The sequence below is a fragment of the Megascapheus bottae genome, unplaced genomic scaffold (assembly GCF_031878675.1).
Source record: "Megascapheus bottae isolate mThoBot1 unplaced genomic scaffold, mThoBot2.hap1 HAP1_SCAFFOLD_103, whole genome shotgun sequence".
Taxonomy (NCBI): domain Eukaryota; kingdom Metazoa; phylum Chordata; class Mammalia; order Rodentia; family Geomyidae; genus Megascapheus; species Megascapheus bottae.
In genome coordinates, this window is record NW_028327323.1 from 361,982 (window position 1) to 387,544 (window position 25,563).

A 25,563-nucleotide genomic window follows, 5' to 3' on the forward strand; every position below is an offset into this window, starting at 1 on the left:
GTTTCCAGCCAGCCTGGGCAGGTGAGACATTTCCAATTAGCCACCAAGAAAACCCGGAAATTTGAGCTGTGTTTCAAAAAAAAAGGAACAGTGCCTAGGCTCTGAGTTCAAGGCTAAGACCAGCACATACAAACACACACACACATACACACACACACACACACACACACACACACACACCTCAAACAAAGACTAGATCCTTGATTCACTCATACTGATAATGGGGGAACAAGGATACAACGTGGAGGTAAGGCAACTTGTCTGGGCTTTAGTACACTATGTGCAGACGGCAGAGCCACAGTGTGAATGGGAAGGAAGGGCTGTGCAGGAAGTTCCCTCAGCCTTTGCAACACTTCCCTCCTTGGCCTGACAAATGAATGGGTCATCAGCTAAAGCACTTCAGCTCCTGGAAAGGTGTGTGAGCTGGCAGGGACACACAAGATGAAGACACCAATGGCCACCTCACCAGAGTATAGGGAAGACCTCAAGAAAGGTGTGAAAGGTTGGTAGGGACTGTAGCCCACAGTAGCATCTCCTAGATGAAGACAGCAGCATTTGCATCCTGGCCTGCTTGCCGTGTCCTTATTCAGAAGCTCTGCTACATTTCCCCCTTTATTTGTATCTCCAGGATCTTTAGCTTCTACTGATAGAACTATTAAGGGAATGCATCTCCTTATCCCCTGCAGCACACAAATCAAAACAAAAACCAGTAGCTTTATTTCCTATATGAATATTTTCAGATAGGATATTTTCCAAGAGGAAAAAAAAGTCTTAAGCCAAATCAGTGCCTATCCTGAGAAAATGAATATGTGGAGTTGAGGAACTCTTTTATTCTACACCTGGGCTCTAATTAGAAATAAAGTTTGTCCTGAATGTGGTAACCTGAGAATGTTCATTGGCAGCTAAGGGTCCAGATGGCACTCTTTTAATATAAATATAAGATTATGTTCAGAATCAAAGATTGGCAAGGCTTTGTCTTTCTTGTGATTTGATTTCTGTTCCCTTTAAATACAAAGTCATTTTTATTTAACTCTCGAGGAAAATTTGCATCCGTAGACAAAATACATTGTCTTCAGTGAGGATCTAGAAAGGATCTAGAATGAAAGAGGCTGGTTGTGTTCTGTGACCAGGCAGTAGGAGTTGCTAATGTAAGGTTAATCCAGTAGGCAAGATGCAGAGAAGCCACTTTCTCTTTGTCCTATTTTTTGTCAGTCCTGGGGCTTGAACTCAGGGCCTAAGCCCTGTTCCTGAGCAGCATGTGCTCAAGGGTAGCACTTCCAGCCTTTTCTGTTAATGTGGTGCATTATGTGGGGCATCATGCATGCTAGGTAAGCACTCTATCATGCTAAGCCACATTCCCAGCTTACAAATCACATTTTTGGCTTGGGCTTTCTTAAGGCTAGAGCTCTCCCACTTGAGCCACAGAACCACTTCTGGCTTTTTTCTATGTATGTGGTACGAAGGCATTAAACCCAGTCTTTGGGCATGATCTGTAAGCACTCTACCACTAGGCCAAACCCCCAGCCCTACACACGACATTTGGAGAGATCAAATTGAGAGTCTTTAATAAAAAGCTGGCATCATGCCAGGTAGATTCCTGTCAAAATGAACAGCAGCTTTGCTAGCTGGTATACTTAACAGCTGGTATACTTAACACTGTATGAAAACTGTGCCATAAAAGAGGAAAGAGCAGAAAACCAATAGCAACCACGCACATCAACCCAGTAGAGAGTTGAAGTGGGACACCTTGTTGATTTGAGGAGAGCCAGGAGGTGGGGTACAGTACATGAAACCTGGCTTAATGGCTGCTGAGCTGTCTGATCAAGAAATAGGTTCAGGTCAGAGGACAAGGTCACAGGACCCTGGAGAGTCCCAGGTTCAAGACACAAGACTGACAGGTCCAGTAACCTACCATCCAGGTCCCTACCCCTGACTCTTAGACATCAGGGAGGCCCATCACCTGGGGGGTGGGGTGGGACTTCCCCTTCTTCCACTATGCAGTCAGGATGTGGCTCGAGGCTAGAGCTCGGCCACCTGAGCCACAGCACCGGCTTTTTTAATGTATGTGGTACTGAAGAACGGCATGCCAGACAAGCACCCTACCACTAAGCCAAACTCCCAGCCCTGCAAAGAGAATGTTTGAGTGGCACGGGCATGTGACTTTATGCTCTCTCTGTGCTCTGTCGGCTCATTTTCCTACATCGGTGTGCTTAGTGTTTGAGGAATATACCTGGTTTGGAAAAATTGTGATTTTGAATTGTCTTAGTTTACCACTTCTTGCAGCTCAGCAGTGGGCCCCTGGCTGGAGCACTGCCCCGATTCTAGTGTGGACTCCTTTTTCCTGCAGAGGGGCATGGTGCTATCCAGCCTCTCCCAACACCTGAGGGTGGCCTCCCTGCCTGCACAGAAGGAACTCAGGGGCTTCCCACACAGCCAGTGACTGCAGCAAAGATGATATTTCAACACTCAGATTTCATAGATCCTGGAATGGTCCATGAGAACACCTGAAAGTCTGGCCCAAGGCGGTGAGAGACACAGGCTCAAGGCATCACCTTGGATTCAGACTCTGTGCAAGGTCAGCATGCCTGACATGGGCCGGGGAAAAATGATCTTCCCCATTCTACAATAAATGACCTCTCAAAGGCAGAAAAGACTTCCTCATAAAATACATCTTCCGAATAACCACAACAAACTTGCTCTCTAGAGAAATGGTATTCATGGACTCAGTGTTTCTACTTAAAGTTTTAATTGTAATAACCAAGAAACCCGCCCCCCTCAATCCCGAAAAGTTGGCAATTTTCCCCAAAGCATCAGATAGTGCTACTAGCTTGGTTGAAGTCCACTCCAAAGGTTGAACTGGCAACAACCTAATAAATTCCTTCGTGCCCTGTTCTCCTGGAGGGCTGAGGGCTCAAGAACCCCAAGATCCCCTCATATTGGAAGTCAATCTTAGAGTTGCTGATGTTGGGAGTAGAATGGTATCCACGACGATAAAGTATGGAAGGCCTGGTTGAGAAGCCCAAATGTCCAGAGGTTTCGTGGCTAATACTTCTGATGCTAACTTCTTCGCTGGTGTTCAATTGGGAGCTGCTATGGCTGCTGAATGTCTTGCTTGAAGTCTGGTGACTGAATGGAGGGCCTGCCTTAATCCTAGGGCCTCCCTGGGCACTCATGCTTGCCCCAGACCACAGTGTGCCCTGAGCCTGAGGCAGTTTTTATGATTCTGCTCTGGGAATGGGAACCACCATGGGAACCAAGGAAGAAAGGGATGTGGGCAGAGCTGAGGCCACACAGCTCAGTCCCAAGGTGGCTGTGTGGAAGAGGGAAGGATGCAGCCCCAGCTTCTGGGGCTCACTATCCCACCACTCACAGCCGGGGAGTCCCTTGCCCTGTGGGTCCCTCTGCTTACTCTTTTGAGGGCTTCCTCTGGACCAAGCTCTTCTTACTCTTCCTGCTCTTCCTGTGCAGGAAACTGGCCCACCTGGGAGGCTCCAGCTCCTGGCACGGCTTGTAGCTAAGACAGGTAGGAGTTGTGAGCACAGCAGGGCCAACACTGGGGCTCCATCCCAGGTCCCCTGGGAACTTGGGGTTCCATAGGCCCCATGTGTGCTGCCCCCTCTGTGTGCCCCAGCTCACCATTCAGATGGACTCAGGCGCTTCAGGTTTGTGAACCATTTCACAAAATTCTCCTCAGGAACTACGTGGAGCTCCTGACACGCGCCCTGAAGTTCTTTGATCAAGACCAGGACTTTATATTCCTGGGGGAAAGAGAACAAGATGCTCACTGGCCTGCACAGTGGAGGGGCACGAGGCTACCTATGTGGGGCCTTACCTGGGTCGCTCTTCAATCTGGCTCTGTCTCTTGCTCATTGCCTGCTATGATCCAGGGCCCATCCCACAGCTCCCCCCACATGCCCCCTTCTCCGGTCCTCCACCTTCAGAGAAAAAGAAGGACCCAAGGGCCTTGCACAGCTGGCCTCCCTGTGCTGGGAGGCTTCATCTCCTCACCTCTCTTCTTCTTTGCATGTGTATCCACTTGCCCTGCAAACCAGAGAGCCACTGTGCTTAGCAAATGGTGCTTGCAGCTCAAGGCTGCCTTGCCACTTTGCACCTACCGAGGTAGTCAGCAGAGGGCAGCATGGGTCCATACCTGGACTAGGGTTGCTCTCAGTCTAGGGCAGGGACAGGGGGCCTGAGGACAGGGATCTGACTGTTCTTCTCAACTCTCAATGAACCCTGCAGAGACTGAGGCTCCTAGGGACAAGCACGGGCTCTTCCCACATGCTAGGTCACCTTGAGGACCTGCTGTCACACTCCCACCCTGCCCCACTACCCACAGAGAAATGGGCCCAAGTCATCAGCAGCACTGAAGGCTGGCTGTTTGCCAGGAGCATCAGAAGGTAGCACTGCTGTGCTGCTTGGATGCCTGAAGCTGGGGAGAACTCGGCCTCTTGCTGGAGCTCCAGGGGCATCCAGAGGCTCTTCTTCTCCTATCTGATTCCCCATGCCTGGTCCCCTGGTTCACTCACATTCTTGGAGTCCTTGTCCTTATGGTGGTGTAGTGAGGCCAAGTGGTTGAGGATGGTGCCGAGGTAAGGGACTGTGCCCTCGGAGTAGTCCTATGGTATTGGGTGGTGAAAAATAAGAGTTCACTTAGGCTCCTGCTTAGTCCCACCGGACTTACCCCAGTGCCATGGTGCCAGCCAGGAGAACTTCTTAGGGCATAACAGGCTCCTTCCCCAAGGATCCACCCTCCACTCCTACCCAAGCCCTCAGCCCTGCAAGTGGGGATCAGTCTGGGTCTGGTTCAATCCTAGGCTGGCACACTTGACAGATGGGCAAGATTTATTTCTCAGCTCCATGCGAGACATCTGTTGGATGCAGCTCCTTCCTGCAATATGCAGGAATGGGCAGAGGTCAGGAATGAAGGGGGTCCATCACTGTGTGTGGCTGTGGGAGCCCTGTAATCTCCTGCTGGGGAGTCTCTTGCCTCAGGCATGCACACTCACCAGTTCCTTCTGCGTTCCCAGTCCTCTCTTGAGTTTGCTCCAGAAGGCCATCCGTGTGGACTGTGGGCCCTGGTAGGATATAGCATGCAGTTAGAAGACTGTCAGCTCACTCAACCCTCCACCTTCCCTGCTTTCTGGGGTCGTAGGATGTCAGGTTCCCAGTGACCATCATCACTCTTCCTGGGCATATCAGAGCATATGGGAAGGCCTGTCTGCAAGGTTGAGTGTGGACATTTGCTTCAGCCCAAGAGGATGGTGCTATTTGGTCTGGTTCTGAGATTCTGGGTGTGAGGCTGGCTGGGTGGAGAGGAGGCAGCCCCATCACAGACCTGCCACAAGGACGAAGCTGGAGATTCCCCATCCTGACAGTTCCTCCCCTCCTCACACACCCAGGATGCCTCCTGGCCTGCACTCACTCCACTGCACTGCCAAGCAAGGGGGAGTCACTGGTTCTCCACATAATCTGCCCTTTACCCCAGCACAGAACCCATGCTTCCAGCCTTCCCATGACTCATCCTAAATTCCCACATGATGCCTACTAGAACTTTTGGAAACCCCATCAGGGAGGATTTCCTCGCCCTCCCTCCTCTGGAGTAAACTTCTTCCTGGGCTCATACCACCTTGTAGTGTTTCTCCATCGAATAGATCTTCCTCAGCTCCTGCCATACCTCAAGGCTCCCCCTGGAGGAGGGGCAGAGACAAGGTGAGAGATGGTAGAGGGAGGGAGAGGAAGAGAGGCAGTGGATTTTTAAGTTGAGGCAGATTTCACCCTAATGGAGAAGAGCTTTGCATGTGGCTCCACCATGACACTTAGGTCACTTGGAGTTGAGCAGAGCATTGTGAGGCTAGGGGCCAAAGACCAGAGTGGTTTCCTTTGGAAGAGCTTCTAAAGACTGGATGGCCTCAATGTGTCAAGAGTCCCCTGTGGCCTTGGGTCTTGTGTGCCTGGAGAGGAAGCTGATCCTAGCAGGCAAGTCCTATCAAGTCCCCTCATATCTGAGTTGTGCAGCTGCAGTGTCCCGGGGCTCCTGGAGGAGGGGTGTTAGGCTGACCAAACTTCACTTGCCCAGGAACAAGGCACACCCACCTGGAAACAGCTCTCCATGTTTGCTTCAGGCCTTGCAGGGCACTGCTCTGCAGGGCAGATAAGATGGCACACACGGAGATGGCATTTTTGAGGTGGTGGCTCTCCTAGAGATGAGGAATGTGTGAGGTGAGCCCTGGAGCAGCCCCCCGGGTCCTGCTTTGACCCTAGGGCTCCACCTTGGTTACTGGGATGAATGCTAGGGAGCCTGGGGAGATGACTCCATCCTAGAGGAAGCAGAGCAGGAGGCCACATGGCAGGAAGCTGGGCAGAGCCTGAGGAGGGGTTTGGGGACTCAGGCAGCAGCTGTGAGTGAGCAGGCAGCCTGCTGGTCGGGATGAGAGAGGGAAGAAGGGTCCCAGGCCCCTCCTGCAGCATACCAATGCCACCTCAATCCAGTGCTCCAAGACCTCTGCCCTGTCTGCTGCCTCGGCGCTGTGGTCCAACACCGATGTTGTTATTACACATGTTTTAATTTGTTCACAAAACTGTAAAATTGCGAGCACTGTAGGTGCCAGGAGCTCCTGACACTTCTTATCCGGGTCCGAATACACGTAGCTCAAACAATGATAAGGTTTGAGCTCTTTGAAGAGCCTCTGGAAAGGGAAAAGAAATGGTCAGTGGGACTCTGCCTGAGGCCTCCAGAGCCTCTGCCTGGCATGTGAGGCAGGTCTAGGCACTGGGTCTCAGGAAGCAGAGGTGCATGTGTAGGTGTGTCTCCATGCTCCTTCCTGGACCTCTGAGAGCCCCTGGCATATGTGTGTCCCTAAAAAGAGCATGAGGGCCTAGAGAGGAGGGCAGGGATGGACCAATTTCATTCTGCCAATCATGAGGTGCCTCAGCCTGCATGTCCCAGGCAGGGCACATTTGCTTTCCCCACCACACTTCCTTTCTGTCTGCAGTCCACAGGCATTGGCCTTCACCCTGTGGCATGTCCTGTGAATGCCATGGGATCTCAACAGTCCCCAGGCCCCACTGAGGGTTAAGGATGCAAAGGCCAGTGGACAGATCAAGGCACCTGGGCTTCTGTCTGCTTGTCCTTGTTACTCTCTGAGCCATCAGGATCCCTGGACCCTCAGTGATTCCAATTGTCCCTCAAGAAATCAAGATGGCTTGACTTGGTGAACCCAGACCTGGTCCTGGGTTTTGCACTCACCAAGCTGGAATGTGCAATAGAAATGTCCTCTGCCCAGGGAAATGGTGGTGTGGGCAGTAGAGGAGAGAGGGAAAGACTGCATGCCAAGCTACTCACCACAGCCATGATTGCGAACTGTTCGGCCTTCTGGTCTGGCAGCCACTCTACCAAGTGTGCTGTACTCATTTCTTCTAACTTCAACAAAGAAATCCTGGATGGGCCCCTGGAGGAAATCTGAAAATCCCCCACTGTGAGGGATTCCCAGGGAGCTGGGTCTGTCTCAGTTCCCATGTGTGCCTCTCTAGCCAGGGGTACAGAGTCTGGCTCTAGCTCTGCAGCACTGAGCAGTGTAGCCCTGGTATCCTCAGAGATCGACAGGCCATGGCCTTGATCGTTGCCAGGTAGTGGATAAACAACCTCCCTGAAACCTTCGGCATCCTTTTCCAGAGGTGAAGATGGCCCGGGTGCTTCCTCCTCAATGGGGGGCACAGGTTCCTGTGCAGATGGCTCAGGCTCTTCATTGGCTGTGGGGGGAGAGGCCGCCTGGGGTACAGATGGCCTGGGGGCTTCCTCCTCAATGGGGGGCACAGGTTCCTGTGCAGATGGCTCAGGCTCTTCATAGGCTGTGGGGGGAGAGGCCGCCTGGGGTACAGGTGGCCCGGGGGCTTCCTCCACAATGGGTGGCACAGGTTCCTGTGCAGATGGCTCAGGCTCTTCATTGGCTGTGGGGAGACAGGCCGCCTGGGGTACAGATGGCCCAGGGGCTTCCTCCTCAATTGGGGGCACAGGTTCCTGTGCAGATGGCTCAGGCTCTTCATTGGCTGTGGGGAGACAGGCCGCCTGGGGTACAGATGGCCCAGGGGCTTCCTCCTCAATGGGGGGCACAGGTTCCTGTGCAGTTGACTCAGGCTCTTCCACTGCTGGGGGGAGACAGGCCACCTCTCCAGCAAGGAGGCATGCTGCCTCTTCCTCCAGCAAAGGACCCACAGCTGATAAAAATCGTCCTTCTGCAGCCGCTACAACTAGCACACAGGTCTCTGCCACAGTGCTCATGGGAGCCTCTGCTTGATCTGCACCAGCCGCTGGTGTTGGGGCTGATGAGGGATTTGCTTCAGCCTTGCCTTCTGGAGCTGGCAGCTGGATTTCTGGAGTGGACACTGGAACTTCCTCATCATTTCCTGGCTCTAGAGTACTTGGTTCCAGTGGATTAGGTCCTCCAGGCTCAGAGATGGCTGCCAGTGCTCCTAAATCAGAGGGAGCAGCTCAGTCTGGGACTACTCCCTCCACACTTGTACTTGGGGCAGGTGGAAGGCTGGGAGTCATGAGCTTACCTGCACAAGGCTTTATGTCTTCTATGCCAGCTGGTAAAGGCAAGTAGGAATAGGCATCTCTCAGAGTCTCACTCTGGAGCTTGCCAGCAGAGCTTGGAGCTGAAGGGGACTCAGCCCAAGATGCTCTGATTCCTTCCTGGGGGGTTGTTGCCTCCAGGGCTTCATGCGTGGCATGCAATACTGCAGAATCACCAAGGATTGCAGCTGCAGCGAACATTTTAGGACAAGATCCCTCCAGGACTGTCTTCCCCTAAGTCTGCCCTAATGTCAGGAGACCCCTGCCTGCCTGAGAAGCCCCAGTGCTTTGACTCCACCACAGGAAGTGTTCCAGACAGCCCTCCAAGGCCTCTGGACTTCTGGCTCCCTTTGCCTTTGGCTTCCTTCAATTGGAAACAGCTCAGAATCTCCCAGCTATTGTCTCCTTCCCATCCCCTGCTACTCACCTTCAAGCTCTGGCTGTTTGGGATTCCTGAGTTCCAGATGGGTGAGCAGAAGGCAGGCCTGGTGCTCCTCAATGGAGCCGGGCATATTCAGGTGGAGGTATGCCACAAGTTGTTGCAGGCAGGACGAGTCCGGCGCTTCTAGGAAATCTTCAGGGTACTCCCTCATCCACGAACCAAGGATGAAGGCAAAAGCTCTGGGAGCAGAGGGAGAAGCAGCAGAGTCATAGGCTGGGCCTCCCCTCCACTCAGATCCCCTCAAGCTCGTGTATAGAGTGGTCATGAGACTGCTCATGTCCAAGTCCCTGGCAAGCCAGGGCACCTGGCTGGGCTACAGGCAATATGTTCAGGAGGGATGAGATTAGACTTAGATCACAATTGTGAGCACCACCCTCCTCTTTCCACATGCCCCACACCTACCTTCATTTGTCCCTGGAAGCCTCCCCAGACTATCCACTCTATCTACTCTGGGATGGTCATCCTGTCCCTTGGTCCCTCTCGAGACCTGCGTGTGCTCATTGAGGTAACCTGTCCTCACCTCCATGTCCTTAAGCCCTTTGTGAAGCGTCTTTCCCTGATTTCAACCCACAGGGCAAGGCCTGATCCTTGAGCCCTGACATGTGTAACTATAATCCCCTATACATTACCCTGACAATAAAATAAAAATAAAAATAAAAGAATATGCACTTTGAATTTGCTCTTTTTTATTATTTTTTTTACATTTTATTTTTAGCCTTTATGTGTTGGTTCACTTGTATCAAATAAATTAATCACAGAAATGTTTCCATGTCTTCCTCTCAGATGATATTCAGTATATTCAATTGATGAAAATCTGCGTCATTAAAGTAATTCCTGAAGGGAGAAATAAAAGTATTTTGCTCAGGGTTACTTTGAACACTTGAGGATAAACTTTTGTTATGTCTAATTTAAGAATAGACTTCTTTCTTTTACTATCATTTATCTGACTTCAGTAGATGACTGGTGAAAAATATGGTTTTCTCAGCAGGCCATGACTCTCAGTCTATTGCAGCAGAAGAGCAAGAGAGTTGTGAGGGCAGGCAACATAAACAGCCTTTGGTATGTTCATCATTTACATTCTATCTTCTCCTACAAGTGTATTTTATTTATTCAATAATATAACCAAAGGAATTTATTTACCTCACAGACTACTCTAAACAATAGTTCAAAATAACAAGTGCTCTATAATTATTTTACTAAGTATGAATATTGAGACATTATTGCATCTGAAGGAGATGACTAACAAGGAAGGGTTTATAATATTACAACACAAACAAATTTTTTTTTGCCAGTCCTGGGCTTGAGCTCAGGGCCTGAGCACTGTCCTTGGACTTTCTCAAGGCTAGAGCTCTACCACTTTAGCCTCAGCACCACTTCTGGCCTTTTCTCTATGTATGTGGTACCGAGGAATCGAACCCCGGTCTTTGTGCATGCTAGGCAAGCACTCTACCACTAGGACAAACTCCCGGCCCAGAATTTTTTACTTTAATGAATGGAATCAGAAAATATAACTAAAAAATTATAGATGGATTTAATGATAACTTAGCATATGTTGATATTGGGTAATCTGCCGTGGTTATACACATATGAATGACGTACAGATTACCAAGTTGAAGAAAACCGTTAGCCAATGCATCCTGCAGGAACTTAGGGCTTGGTTTTTTTATAGCACATTAAAAATTGTTATGTGTTAGACACTGAATCCATTTCCTTTTCTGAATAATTACCTTTGGAGAGATAGACAGGAAACAAACAGGATGAATATTTACATGAGAGAGAAGGAATCTGTCAGCAAAGAATTTTCATCTCTAGAATCCCTTCCAGTGAAGATGTTAAAAAGGATTTCATTTTCTTGCTTGCGGAAATGGAAGCCATTAGGAAGAAAATTCTATATTCAGACAATGGGTTCCCTAATATGACATTGTATCAGACAAATGAATATCTAGGATACATTATCCAGGGAGACAGAGCAGAGAAGGCCTAGGTTCATCATTTTATCCTTACAGTCATAGATTGAGCAGTTGATAGTGAGATACTCATTATCCTGGCATCTACATTGTTACAATGAATAAGAAAGGAATGATGGCAGAAAGACAAGACACATTTTTCACATTTAAGAAATAGCTTCTTACCAGATACAGAGGCTGGGAATTGGAAGGTCCAGGTTCAAAGCCAACCCCCACAACAGTCTGGGAGACTCCTGGTCAACAATAAGTAGCCAAAAAGGAGGCAGGCAGTGTACCTCATGGGGTAGAGTCCCCGAGTGGTCTAGAAAGCTGAACAAGAGTAAGAGGGGCCCTCAGTGTAAAGGTTGGAACCAGCTGAATCTGAAAACCAAAGAAACAAAAACTGTCCTATTGCTTTCATTCTTAAAACTTATTATAACTTTTCCTCCTAGGGAAGAGTTGTATATTGTGATAAAACTTTCAGTATTTAAATGTAATGTAAAGAACAAAATTTCCATTGAGCTCTCTGTGATTTACTGCTTTCTTCTCACTGAAAGCTTTTCCTTAATATATAGGTTCTGTACTTCTGCCTTTGTGTATCTAGGACCATACTCTTCTTTTTTCTTTTGATGTTAATCCTGAGTTGTGATCTCAGGGCCCCTGCCCTGAGGGTATTTTTTTTGCTCCAGACTAGCAGTCTCCCACTTGAGCCAGGCTCTATTTCTGGATTTTTAGTGGTTCATTGGAGAAAGAGTCTCACAGACTTTGCTGCCTAAGCTATTTCAAACTGAGATTCTTTGACCTCAGCCTCCTGAGTAGTTAGGATTACAGTTGTGAGCCATTAGAGCCCAGCCGACATTACCTTTTCTTTTGCTTAATTCAGTATTAGGATCTCTCTTTATTATACAAATATCATCTTTTGAGATGTAAGCTATTCTTCTCCTGGAAAGTGTTTTTATATTTAATTCTATCCCAGTGAAAATAGTAGTACTTTTAAAATTATGTATTTGATACTCTATCCTCCAAAGCTCATGGGATATGCACGATTGCTGTCTATGTTCTTGAGTTAGTTGCTTGCTGAAATACTCCCACCAGCCATAGTTCTGTGCATCTGCTGGGTTTTTCTATAGTCACACGCTTGAATGACATGATCAATGACCTGACGACAACCACAGCAGCAACAACAGTTGTTTCACATGCAAATCAGAAAGAATTAGCCACTGCAAATAACAGGGTCCTTTTTAATGAACGGTAGCATTTACCCTTAATATTGAAAAAGTAATTAAATCATAGCTAGTATTCATACTTAAAATAGTATCTTTTTATCTTTATCTTATATATTTGATTCTTGATTTTTCCTCTAACCTTACATGAAATGAGTTCATTTCAGAAGGATCTTTAGTGCAAATATAAAAAGATGAATAATTACCATATTTGTATATTCGATATATGGCATTAGAAGTATTTTCAGAAACACATACACATTTTGAAATACTGTTACTTACTTTATAGACCACAGACCAAATCAATGGAACAGGTGGCACTAATGTCTTCTCTAAGTCGTCTGAATCAGTCCCAGAAGAGTCTGCATTGCCTCATTATGAGCATTTCTCCATGCAAAGTAAACAACACAGAATGGAAGGTGAAGGTAGGGCCACGGAATACCTGTAAGGTCCTTTTTTAACCAGTCCTGGGACTTGAACCCCAGCTTGGGTACTGTCTCTGAGCTTCTTTTGCTCAAGGCTAGGACTCTACTACTTGAGCCCCAGCCCCATTACTCTTTTTCTGAGATGAGACCATTATGGAAATTCCTGCCTTGACTGGCCTTTAACCAAAATCCTCAGAACTCAGATAGCTTAGAATACAGTTGTTGTGAGTCACCGGCACCTGGCTTCTAAGGTCTTTTAGATTACTTACACTAGCACTGCTTATCACTGTTATACAATACCAATGTGTTATTATTGCATTAGTGTCACAAATATGCCTCAGGTTAAAGTAGAATGAGGGCTACACACTTTGCCATAGAGAGATGATTCCCACTGCATCGCTCTCAGTGGAAAATCCCTCCTGTGTCTTTTTACTGTTCTTCTCCTCTATGCTCTCCCATTCTCACGGAGGGTCACACCTACAATACTACAGGAACTTTAGGTACCTTTCACTTTCACCCCAACTTAGGAGACCCTAGTCAGCTCTGTAAATGCTAATCCCATATTTAGTGCCTACCAGATCTTTTCAAGCCTTGGTTCAAAAGCCAGCTACTGTTTCTCATTGCTACAGATTTCTCCAGATTTCTCATGTACCTTCCCATATCCATACAGGAGTATTCTTGCAGTAGAGCATTTAGTTTTCTTTTGATTTTTTAGGTGTTACTGATGCCTGATAAACTACACATGATATGAAATTTACAGTTTATTTTTTCACTATTTTATTCCATATATGTTTATTCATGGGCACTAAAGGAGCGAATAAACATCACTCACAAAATCTCTTCATGTTCCTTTATGTGACTTTATTGGGAGCTTTCCAAAAGCCAGGCAGGGTGACATGTATTTATTTTGTTTTGTTTTTTGGACAGTCCTGGGCTTGAGCTCAGGGCCTGAGCACTGTCCTTGGACTTTCTCAAGGCTAGAGCTCTACCACTTGAGCCTCAGCACCACTTCCAGCTTTTTTCTATGAATGTGGTACCGAGGAATTGAACCTGGGTCTTCATGCATGCAAGGCAAACACTCTACCACTAGGCCAAATTCCTGGCCCCAGCAACATGTATTTGTAATCCCAGTGCATCTCTGGCTAAGACTGGATTTAAAGTTTCAGACCAGCTGGAACTACATAGTGAGGCCCTGTGTCAAAACAAGTGGGGAGGAGGTGAGTGGCAGAAAGGAAAGATAAAAGTAAGGACATTTCCAAAAGTTATGTAAATTCTCATTGCCATTAGCTATTAACATCAACATTACTGGTTTCCTTTTCTCTGTTTTTACAAGTACACTGTAATTTGACATTGGTTGTGAGTTTTAGCATTTTAGCTGGTCCCTGCCCTGCTGCATATCCAAGTCCTTTCATTGCATCACAGATGCATGCTGATGGTTGCTATCCTGCCAGGGCCAATTCTATTTGTGTATCATCTCTGGTGAATTGTCTTTCCACAGCTCATCCTGAAGAGTTCAGATCACCGTTACTCTAACAGCTTTCATTTTTGAGAGGATACATTTTTGGCTTTATTTTTTAAGCTCTTAATATGATCACTGTGTGTGTGTGTGTGTGTGTGTGTGTGTGTGTGTGTGTGTGTGTGTGTGTACACGTGTGTATGCACATGTGCAGAAAGTCTGGAAGTCTGAGGCTCAAATGCTTGGCATTTTGCTTTTGGTTGGTTCTGTACCACTCGAGTCTAGGCTCAACCCTCTGGGGGTTTGCTAACTAACTGAAGATAAGGGCCTCCTGTATTTATTTACTTGCCCACCCTGATCCTGTGAGCCTCCTGAGTATCTAGGATTATAGGGTTGAGCTACAGCATCCAGATCTATCAGCATATGATTTCTTTCTTTTATTAAGTTCTCCCAAGTGCAGAATAAAATGTATCAGTTGGGACTCCTGAGAAAACTACAGAGTAATCACGGTGGTTAATACATGATTAGTTATGCTCATCAACCTTCTGTATGATTTCTGTAATGTACAACTTGATTTCTTGAGCCCTATTTTTGGAAGCAAGTCACTTTCAGATAAAGTTGGTTCTTTCTGTCTTGGTTTCATAAATTGTTAAGATATTTCAGGACAAGATTTATTGAGGGTTAATTCTGCCCTGTTGAAGCAAGGCCTTTCTGATGTCCTCTGTTCTATAAAGACATCAGTTCCTGGCAGTGTGTGAACAATAGGTAATTTTCTGTCATCTCTTCATGTGTTTTATTCCTCAATGCCAGGCCCCTTTCTGAACACACGTGATCCACTGCTCTGCTACATATGCAAGGGGGTCCTGTGTAGCTCTCCTGAATTCCCCTTGTTCCTCTCTGAACTCTCCAGTGCGCTGTGACGTAACACTCATCCTTCTCGCTTCCATCAGCCTGATTTCCTCACCACTGCATCTTGGGAACCTGGAGTATGCACCACCTAGCTCTCTTCTTTCTGTGCTTTGGTCTGTACCCCTCTCACAGAAGGGCCTGGGCACTGGGAATATTTTCTTCACTGTCTCTCAAGGACACCCCTCTGCAATAGTTTAGCAGTGCATTCACTGACTCCATTCTCTCAAATATGTTGTCTTCAAAGTGCTTTAGTGTGGTTTGCTTGAATATTTTTGGATTGGCTTCAGGCAGAAGCATAGCTCAACACAGTTTACTCCATCTTAGGTAGAAACAGACTGCCATGAAGCATCAATAACTATTGTAGATTGGATAAATATCAGCTCATAGTCTCTCTTCCTGTCTCCTTTTTAGTGTTTAATTATCAGGGTAGCTATTTTCTTCTGGAAAGTACTCCTGTGCCTAATAAATTCCTAGAACAAGGAGAAAATGCATCTAGTTAATCGACAGTGGTCATTTTTCTGCCTTTCCACTGCCCTAGGCTCTAAGCTAACCCAGAACAGGGATGTAACCTGCAGAGCTTTGTACAGTGGTTTCATATGGGGTAGAGTGTCCAGAGTGAGAATGAGAGATTATGGGTACATCTGGTCCTTTATGTGCCCAAAGAATTTTTTCTGTTTTCTTTCAGGTCAGCTATTTCAGACCCAGGATGCAATTCACTCATATAAAATATCTTCACAACTTAAAAAAAGACAGCGTAAAATACATAGAAGAATATGTTTGAAAAATGTATTGAAATGCCAGGAAAAGGAGCGAGCAGAAAGCAAAGTATTATCACAGTTACAGTGTGAAGAAGAACAGGAAAGAGAATTTTGTCATTGGAGGTATGTATCTAGTTGTGTGGAAACATTTGAGCTCCATTTAAATACATACAGAAAAGAACTTTTGCTGTGACTGACTTCCCTCTCGCTTTCTTCAGGGTTTTGTTTTGTGGTGCTTGATATCTTTTGATGAGTTATTTACCATTGATACATGAAGTAATTAAAGGAATATTTTTATTGCCAGTCCTGGGGCTTGAATTCAGAGCCTGGACACTGTCCTTGGGCTTTTTCCTCAAGGCTACCCTCTACCTCTCAAGCGACAGTACCACTTCTGCCTTTTCTATGTATATGGTACTGAGGAATCAAACCCAGGTGTTCATGCATGCTAGGCAAGCACTCTACCACTAGGCCAAACTCCCTGCTCCAGGAATATTTCCTGAACCTCAATTTTAATGATGTAAACAAAGTAGAACAGACATCTCAGTATATTGCAAAACCTTTTTTTCCCAGTCCTGTAGCTTGAATTCGGCCTGGACATTGTCACTGAACTTTCTCAAGGCTAGCACTCAGCACCACTTCCAACATTTTTTCTGTGCATTTGGAACTGTGAAATCAAACCCAAGATTTCTTCCATGCTAGGCCACTTCCATACTCTACCTCTAGGCCACACTCCCAGGCTGAAAACTCTTTTTGAACCTTAATTTTTTGAATTAAAACTGATGATTATGAAGAACATTCTTCATATAAGTAATTTTATATATTTCTAATTATTTACTTTCAATAAATGTTATGTGTAGCAAATATGTCTACCTGTGTAAAATATGAGTAAAGACTTTGATCAATATTTCAAAAATACTCATAGAATGTTTCTATTCTTTCACAATTTCTTACAATATACAATTGTCATTTCTACTCAGTAAAATGTTTTTAAAAATTATATATATTTTTTTCTACAGCTGGTTCTGGGGATTAAATCCAGTGCTTCAACTGTGTTAGATTCTTCTGTTTCTCTGAGGCTGACAGGAGCAGTCACTTATTCTCACTCAACAACAATGAAAGAAAAAGTTGATTAGAAAGTAGTTCTTTGGGGTGGGTGGGAGTGTGACTTAGTGGTAGAATACTTGTCTAGCATGCAGGAAGCCCTAGGTTTGATTCCTCGGTGCCATATATATAGAAAAACCAGAAGTGGTGCTGTCGCTTGAGAGGTAGAGGGCTAGCCTTGAGGAAAAAGCCCAAGGACAGTGCCCAGGCCCTGAGTTCAAGCCCCAGGACTGGCAAAAAAAGAATTCTTTAATTATTTTATCTACTATCCCTATTATATATGCATATCTAAAAATTAATCTATGCTAGAAAAGTTACTGTTTTATTTTAGTAACTATTGTATTATTTAAGTTTATCATTTAAGTTGTTCCTAGTATTCATACTGATATTAATCAGTGACACTGTTACATAAAGGAAACATGGAAGTGTGGTTGCAGATATTAGAAAACTTAGCTTGGCTTGGGGTTCTGGTACTGGGTAGATACATGTTGTGTGAAAATATCTTAAGGGGCTACCTTACACTGCAAGTCATTCTTTGAATCATTGGAAAGATTGTATAAAGATAAGACTTTTTTGTAGAAAATGTATGCACATTTGTGCACATTAACCTTCAAACTTATTAGCTACATTGTGTTACCTAGTTCAGTTGAGAGAACAGTAGGATTATATAAAAATGACTTTCATCTCTTATGAAAAATATTAGAGTTTCATTTTCATATTTTATGCTAGTAAAAGTAGCTTCCTAAGTAACAGAATTATCTTTAATTGTTCCTTTTCTACTGTGGTAGCTTTTGGAAGAGATTTAAGTGACATACTACATAAGGCTAGAAAGGAAGGGATCATAAAAGTTTTATTATGGTAACATGTGAAGAGATATCGGCCAATGAGCTTTACATTTTCTAACAAAAGAAATTTTACAACTGTATTCATGTCTTAAGACTAGATGACAAGAAGACAAATGCACATTGCTCATCTGAACAAAACAAGGAAAGACAAGATAATAAAGAAGGCAATCAGCAACCTTGTGCATGTGATATGGAATTAGAGACTTTACGAAATGCCTTGATTCAGGTAAATAAATCTGCTACAGACATCCAATTGCTATGTTTATTTAATTTATTTCATTGCCAATATTATTTTTTGTATCCCTTTGATTTAGTATATTCAGCAGGCACCTGCACAAGGAACTGCATGATTAGGCAATTTCATCACTGCAAAACCATCAGAAGGATGCACTTCCACACACTTAACACACCTGCTTCATCAGTAGACTTGCTATCCTGCGGGTCCACCTTTGTATGCCTGGCCTGTGTTTGACCAAAACTCTGTATGTGATTTGCTATTGTTTCACTTAGGCAGGACACAGTGTGTCTCCTTCTAGAAATAATGATATTTTAAATAATTGGGACTAATTCTTAACATCTAACATATGTTTAGTATATATTATCCCTTCTTTCTTTCCTTCCTTCTTTCCTTCTTTCTTTTTTTCCTTTTTCATCCTCTGCTCCCCTCTCCTTACTTTCCCTCCTTTCTTTTTTCTTCTTCTTCCCTTCCTTTTCCCTTCTTTTTTTTGCACTACTTCTGGCTTTCTTCTATGTATGTGGTACCGAGGAATCAAACCTAGGTCTTTGTGGATGCTAGGCAACCACTCTACCACTAGGCCAAACTCCTGGCCCCTCCCCTCTTTTTTTGAGCAACTGAAATTGAATTTAGAGTTCGAATTTGTTGGACAAGTACTCCACTGCTTCACTCACATTACCAATCCTTTCTTTTGTTTTTTGCGTGATTGTCCTGAGGCTTGAACTCAAAGCCTATTCACTGTCCCTGATCTTTTTGCTCAAATCTAGCACTTTATCACTGAGCCACAGCTCCATCTCTGGTGAGGTGTGTGTGTGTGTGTGTGTGTGTGTGTGTGTGTGTGTGTGTTTGTGTTGTGTGTGTGTGTAATTGGAGAGAAATATCTCACAGACTTCTATGCTATGGCTGGCTTTGAACTATAATCTTCAGGTTTCATCTACATGAATTGCTAAGATTGCAGGACGATCCATCAGTGCCTAGCTGCCAGTCCTTTATGTGATTTAGTTGCTTTTCTCTTGGTATCCATTTTGCACAGAGATGGCCACAGACTATGGTCCTTCTTATCCTTGCCTATCATGTACTGGGATCTCAAGTACATTCCAACATGCCTGGCTTGCTGGGTGATAAGGGAGACTCATCACATTCCCTCCTACACCTCCTTCCAAAGTCTACCTCTTACATACCTAGTGTGAGCTCCTGTGGCAGACCCTCGTGTTCTATGTTCTTTCTTTCTTTTTCATTTTATTATCAGGGTGATGTATAGAGAGGTTGTGGTTAGATTTGTAAGGTAGTGAGTACATTACCTCTTGAACATTTTCCCTCTTCCCATGTTTTTCTCCCACTTCCCATACCTCCACCACATCCCAAGTTGTAAAGTTCATTTGCAACGTATTTTCTTGTGAATATTCCTTTTACACTGCTTCATCCTTTGGCCTTTGTCTCAGCATCTTGCTTTTCCCCTTTCCTTCTCTGATTCAAATAAATAAATAAATATATGTATAATACATCAGGTACCAAAGTCAGATACAGCAACAACAGGTGATAAACAATAAGGGAAAAATGAAAAAAAAATAGAACAATAAAAATAAAAAAGCAGAGTAAAGAAACAGCTTCACATAATACATTAAAGGCATCAACCACAAGGACATATCTCTTTTTTCCATATCCTGGAGTTCATTTCACTTAGACTTATATTTCCCTCCTTCAGTGTATATGTTCTAAAGGAAGGAGTAGAAGGCATATTGATTTTAATCACTGGAATAAATATTAATATAGGTATTTTAATGTTAAAGCTTTGAAAGTATAATTACACTAGTCAAATATTTTGTGAGGTGATTATGTTTCACAGTAGAATCTCATCTCTGACCATATTAAAGAATTATTTTTGATTGTTGTCAACATTTTGTCATAGGAGAAATTAAAGTCTATGTAAAGTATATTGGATAAAGGACCTTAAATTGTCAGATGCGCAGGTTAATACTTGTAATTTCTGTTAGTCAGAAAGCAGAGATGAATAAATCACAGCTTGGTAAAAATCAGGAAGCCCCAATCCCAGGAAATAACTGGGGCCTGGTGAAGCTTTCCTTTAATGTAAGCAACACAGGAAATATCAGTAGGAATATCATGGCCGGAGCCGTGCCCCCCCCCAAAAAAAACAAAATAGCTTAAAAGTAGAGATGTGGCTCAAATGGTTGAGCAATTACCTAGCAATCAAGAGGCTTTGAATTTGAGCCACATTACAAGCAACAAAATGGTGAATTAAAATAAGCACTGTTTCAAATTTAAGATCTGCTCCTCCCAGTTATAGTATGACACCAAAAAATTAAGAAAATGTATTTCTAGCTTTCAGAAGAACAAAAAGAAATCAAGAGGGAACTTTCCAAACTAGCAAAAGACAGAAGACTAGAAACTGAAATCTCATCAAATTGTCTTTGCCTGCCCAAGGAGATATAAATGGAGCAACAAAAACTGAATTCTGAGGTATTCCCTTTAGTCATTTCCAAATATTGTATGATTGTGCAGATGGACACATTTTAAGAACCAGCTCTGTGTGTTATGGAATTGCATGTGTGTATGCAATTGTTGGTCTCATCACATGAGGTATAGTGCAACAATGACAGGATGACATTCCCAGTGGCCTCAGCCAAACAAGAGGTTTTTGGGGGGGAAGGGGGAGGGGGAGAGCCATCCAGGGTTCCCTTGCCCAGCAAGTCACAGGCTATGTTCAAAATACCGCTATTGCCAAAATCCAAAGACAGTCAGGCACAAGTGGCTCATGGCTGAAATCTTAGCTACTCAGAAGACTGAGATTTGAGGATCGTTGAGGATCGTAGTTTAACGTCAGCCTGTCAGAAAAGTCCCCATTAGACTCATCTCTAATTAATGACTCAAAACTAGAAATGGAGTTGTGGCTCAAAGTGTAGAGAGCAAAAGAGCTCAGAGACAGTGCTCAGGCCCCAAGTTCAAAGCTCAAAAAAAATCCAAAGAGAAAAGAGAAATTTGTAAATATTTTCCAAGAAGAAAATGGGTATTTTATCTTTTGTATCAAAACTCTTGAAATCAACCACTTGTATTCTAAGTTTTGATGTGTGGATGTGGACGTTAATTTCTTCCTTCACTTGTAGATAAGAGAACAGGGAGCTGGGATGAAACCCTACTGTAAAAGTCATTTCCTTCCTTTGAGAAGAGCCAGCCTCTACCTCACATAACCTCCTATTTCTGTCAGAGAGCTTTTGGGAAGTGATGTGTCACAACAAACCCTCAAGCTGAGTCCCTTCCACAAAACCTCATTCTCATCCCCGACTCCATATTCATTTGGTTCAGTATTTCAAGATAACTTGTAAAGAAATGATTTATGAATTTCCCCTGAATTGCAAATATATCACATTAATTTTTCTCTCATTTTACACCTAGAATAAAAGGCCTGAAATGCTAAGCATACGTAAAATCTATAAGTAGTTGATAAAATATCTACATTATGCTATTGGATTTCTTTTTAAAAGAATATTTATGTTAGCTGGGCTCAGTGGCTCACACCTGTAATCCTACTCAGGAGGCTGAGATCTGAGGATCGCAGTTTAAACTCAGCCTGGGAACTAAAGACCATGAGACTATTATCTCCAATTAACCACCAGAAAACCGGATATAGCACTGTGGTTCAAGGGGTAGGGCAGTAGTCTTGAGCTGAAGAGCTCAGGGACAGAGCCCAGGTCCAGAGGTAGGAGAGTAGCCTTGAGCCAAAGAGCTCAGGGACAACACCCAGGCCTAGAGTTCAAGTCCCACAACTGAAAAAAAAACATACTTTTACTGAACAGTTGTCATTATTAAGGAATTGTTACTAATGGAATTATTATTCTCAAAAAATTGACATACCAAGGTTTTTAAGCAATAACTCTTAAGCAATTATATATCAAAACCACATAAGGTAGTATAGGGTACCTATACTGTAACTGTACTAAGGTAGCTTTTTAAATAAATGCGCATGGTTTTCTCACAGTGGTAAATAGAGAGCTTGTTTCCTTTACTAGATATTACCATATCATCTCACCTACAGAAAGAACTGCCAAAAAAAAAAGGACTGCCTCTCCATTTTCTGCTAGGTCCCATTTTACTTTGCACCTTTGCATCTGAGTGCTTGCTAAAGTTGCCCGTCATGAGCCCTGTCTTAGAAAGAATTGCTTTGAGGGGAATCTTGACTTTAGAGTAGAGTTCAGCATTTCAGGTGCATGGCTTTCCCCTGCCTCTGATTGTCAGCTCCATTACTTGCCGTCCAATGGAGAAGTGCCATTGTGCTTTCTGCTGCATGATCATGACCCCCTGAATAGCACTGAGAACAAGACATCTATCTCTTGCTTCCTGTGCCTAAAACCACTGCTGCCTATGGCACCTGTAGATACTTGCTTTAGCCATGGGGATTGATTCTGAAACCTTGTGCTCTCCACTTTCTGTCACTGTTACTGCTGTGAAGAAGGATTGGTCTCCTGAAGACTTCTCCCACCCACATGCCACTTCCTAAAGGATGGCATGTTATCAGAATATAAAATGTGATCATATGCAAATGCAGACAGTTCTCTGTGCTACTGGCCCTTTCTGGATGTTTCCTAGCTTAACATTTCCAAAGCCAGTGAATTCTATACTGTTCTGATTTTCATGGCACCAATGGAGAATTGAAGACACAGGCATTACCTTGCATGATAACACATACTAATTAGCTGAGGAGGGTGGTTCAGAGGCAGGCACTGTGCAAACTATGAACATGCTACCACTCACACTCTAAGATGCAGAGCCCATTTATTACAGAATAACATGCTATTCCATCCCAAGCGTAGCCTAGTTCTGCATATTTGTATATGTGAAAGTTTCATATTCTATACAATGTGTTAGTGCTTTAAATTCCAAATATAAATGTTTTCCACAAACACTTCCCCATTTTGCCAATTAGAATGTCTGATAAAAAAACAAACCTTAAAAATAATGTTTGAGCAAGAAGTAAAAGGAGAATCTCTTAAAGGAGGAGGACTGGGATCATGTAGAGAGTAATAGGAGAAGCTAATAGAAGATATGATTAACAGAAAATATGTGCAAAGAAACCCATTGTTCTAATACACACTCAAAACATTTTTAAACTACAAAAGTTCTAGAACAGGGTCATAATTATGTCTGTACAAGGCTAGCCAGTATAATTGTAGGCTCTGTGGACCATGTGAATTCCTTGAAACTGCCTTAGCGAAGTACACAGTATGAGCCCTAAAGTGGACCAGAACAGCATGGGGATGAAGGGGTCTCACAATGCTTGAAACATGCCAGCACAAAAACAGTTGGTGTACAAAAGTGTACCAGAATGTTGCTAAAATGTTTCTCATCTCTTTTAGTTGCAAGAAGGAAAGGAGGAAGGATGCACAGAAGCTGTACCAAAGGCAAAGGAAATGGAAGATGAAATGCAAAAGTATAAATTGAAGCAGCATAAATTACATACATCTGTGTGAAGCTAAGGAACCTGCATTCTGAGTTCCTAAAATGCATATCCAGGGGTTTGGGAAGTAGTTCAGTGGTTGGGAAGATGGTTGGCTGAATGGGGGCTTTTATAGGATCCACAACAGAACAAGAAGAGAAACATGATATGTGTATAACATCTCAAGTTAATCCTAATTTTGCACATTTTATATGAAACAAAAGTATGATTACTAAAATCTTTTGAGGCATTTCAGAATATCTATAATCATTTATTTAGAACCTTGTTTAAAATTATATGAAACATTTAAAACTGGATACGTGGAAATAATTATTTTAAAACCTGCCTTGTAGGCTTGTACTTCAAAATTTCCTATTGAAAGCTACTATAGAAAAGAAAACAAAGAAAATTGAAAGACTTCAACAAAAGCTGAAAAGACAAAGGGCAAAACTGCCAAGCTCTCCTTTGGTGAATCTCTTCCCAAAGTCTACCACACTAAAGAGGAAGACTTCTTTTTCCATTGTCAGAGTAAGGAATGTTTAAGTCAATTTGACAAAGGTTATTGATGGCCGTATTTCTTTTCTCATCGGTTGTGGGGCTTGAACTCTGGGCCTGGCCACCGTCCATATCCAGCTCATAGCTACAGCCATAGTGCCAATTCCGTTTTTTTACTGGTTAATTGAAGATAAGAGTCTCACAGGACTTTTTGCCAGGGCTGGCTCTGAACCTTGTTCCTAAGATCTCAGCCTCCTGAGTAGCTAGGATTAGAGGCATGAGCCACTGGTGCAGTATTTCTTATATTCACATTGGTGCTTCATCCTCTTTACAGCTGTTGTGTTGACTTGATGGCACTTGAATTCAAAAAAGTTGATGAAGTTTGTAATAAGATGCCAAGGAAACTAGATCATTGTAAATGAAACTTTTAGGCTCACTTAATTTTATCAGTGGTTAAATTTTGCCATCTAGAAATTGGTGTAATATCAGTATCAGAGAGTATTTTTAAATTAAAAAAAATAAATTTATTGTAAAGATGATGTACAGATGAGTTACAGTTACATAAATCAGGTGATGAATACATTTGTTTTTGAACAGTGTTACTCTCTCCTTCATTTTCTCACAAGTTGTTCCCTCCAGATCTCCTGACCCTCCCCGTAGTTTAGTACATTTACAACATACAGTTTTTGATATTACAAGAAATTTAAGTAAAAAACAAACTTGTACTAGAGTCCTGAGTTTGTCTTTATAATCTAATATTTCAGTGATGTTTTGCAGAGGAATCATTTGTAATCTGAATTCCTCATGAAGAATGCATGGTATGTCCCTAGGGAACACTTTTCCCTCTAGAATGTTTTTCTCTCTGGCATCTGAAAAGAAAACCTAGCTGAGCATGATGCTACATACCTACATGAACTCAGCCCATGGGAGCCAAAGTGAGGGCAGCTTCTGTAGGTGGCTGTGGGTGCATAGGGAATTAACATTTCCCTATCTCAAAACAAACTGGGCATGCTCATAATCATGTTCATAATCTCATGTCTAAAATCTCAGCTACTTAGCATTGTTTAAGCATTGTACTCAGTAGATTGTATGTTGAAAATGAGTTGTACAACTTGTGGGTGGGAACGGGAAGGAGTGACATTGTCCAAGAAGAAATGTACTCATTACCTGACTTATGTAATGCCAAGCATTCTGTACTTCCCCTTTCTAATAAAAATTAAAACTGAATATTAAAAACTAAAAAATGAAGAAACTATTTCACTTGGTTCATCAGACTTTCCAGGTCTTTCTTAAATAGCTCATCTCAGTAGAAATTTTTGAATCATTCAAGATGCCGATGTGTGGAGAGAACTGAAAGCTACATAAGAATTTAGCAGGAGAAAGTGTCTCCCGTCACCCATGCTTGCTCCTGTAATGATCAAGAACACAAGATGGCATGGGGAGGACTCGATGCGAGTAGTGAGGTAGTTGTCTCCAGGAACTGATTCTGGATATAGTAGCTGTTTGCATGCAGTTCCATTATACACGTAGACATTTGTGATGACTGATCTCTCTGAAGGCTGAAGAAACACTGAAACATATGAATTAGTGCCATTTAAGTGGCATACTTTGATACACAGGACAGGAAAAAACACTGATAAAAGGTTCTCCAAACCAGGTACTGATGGCTCACTCCTGTAATCCTAGCTACTCGATCAAGGTTCA

The 25,563-nt window shown here is 43.6% G+C and overlaps 1 protein-coding gene across 2 annotated transcripts; it reads right to left on the minus strand.

Annotated features, from left to right (window-relative positions):
- Positions 1–3,617: 3,617 nt before the first annotated feature.
- Positions 3,618–9,190, minus strand: LOC150040056 (ral guanine nucleotide dissociation stimulator-like). 2 transcript variants are annotated; one of them, XM_090327423.1, is made up of 9 exons: positions 9,003–9,190; positions 7,346–8,049; positions 6,474–6,689; positions 6,097–6,200; positions 5,630–5,690; positions 5,010–5,078; positions 4,530–4,619; positions 4,009–4,041; positions 3,618–3,758 (listed from the first exon to the last, which is right to left on the minus strand). In XM_090327423.1, the coding sequence occupies exons 1-9, from the start codon at positions 9,166–9,168 to the stop codon at positions 3,633–3,635; spliced, it is 1,569 nt and encodes a 522-aa protein (XP_090183549.1). In that variant the 5' UTR covers positions 9,169–9,190; the 3' UTR covers positions 3,618–3,632. The 2 variants fall into 2 exon arrangements, with proteins under 2 accessions (XP_090183549.1, XP_090183548.1); XM_090327422.1 differs by having other exon boundaries at positions 5,627–5,690.
- Between the last annotated feature and the right edge of the window lie 16,373 nt (positions 9,191–25,563).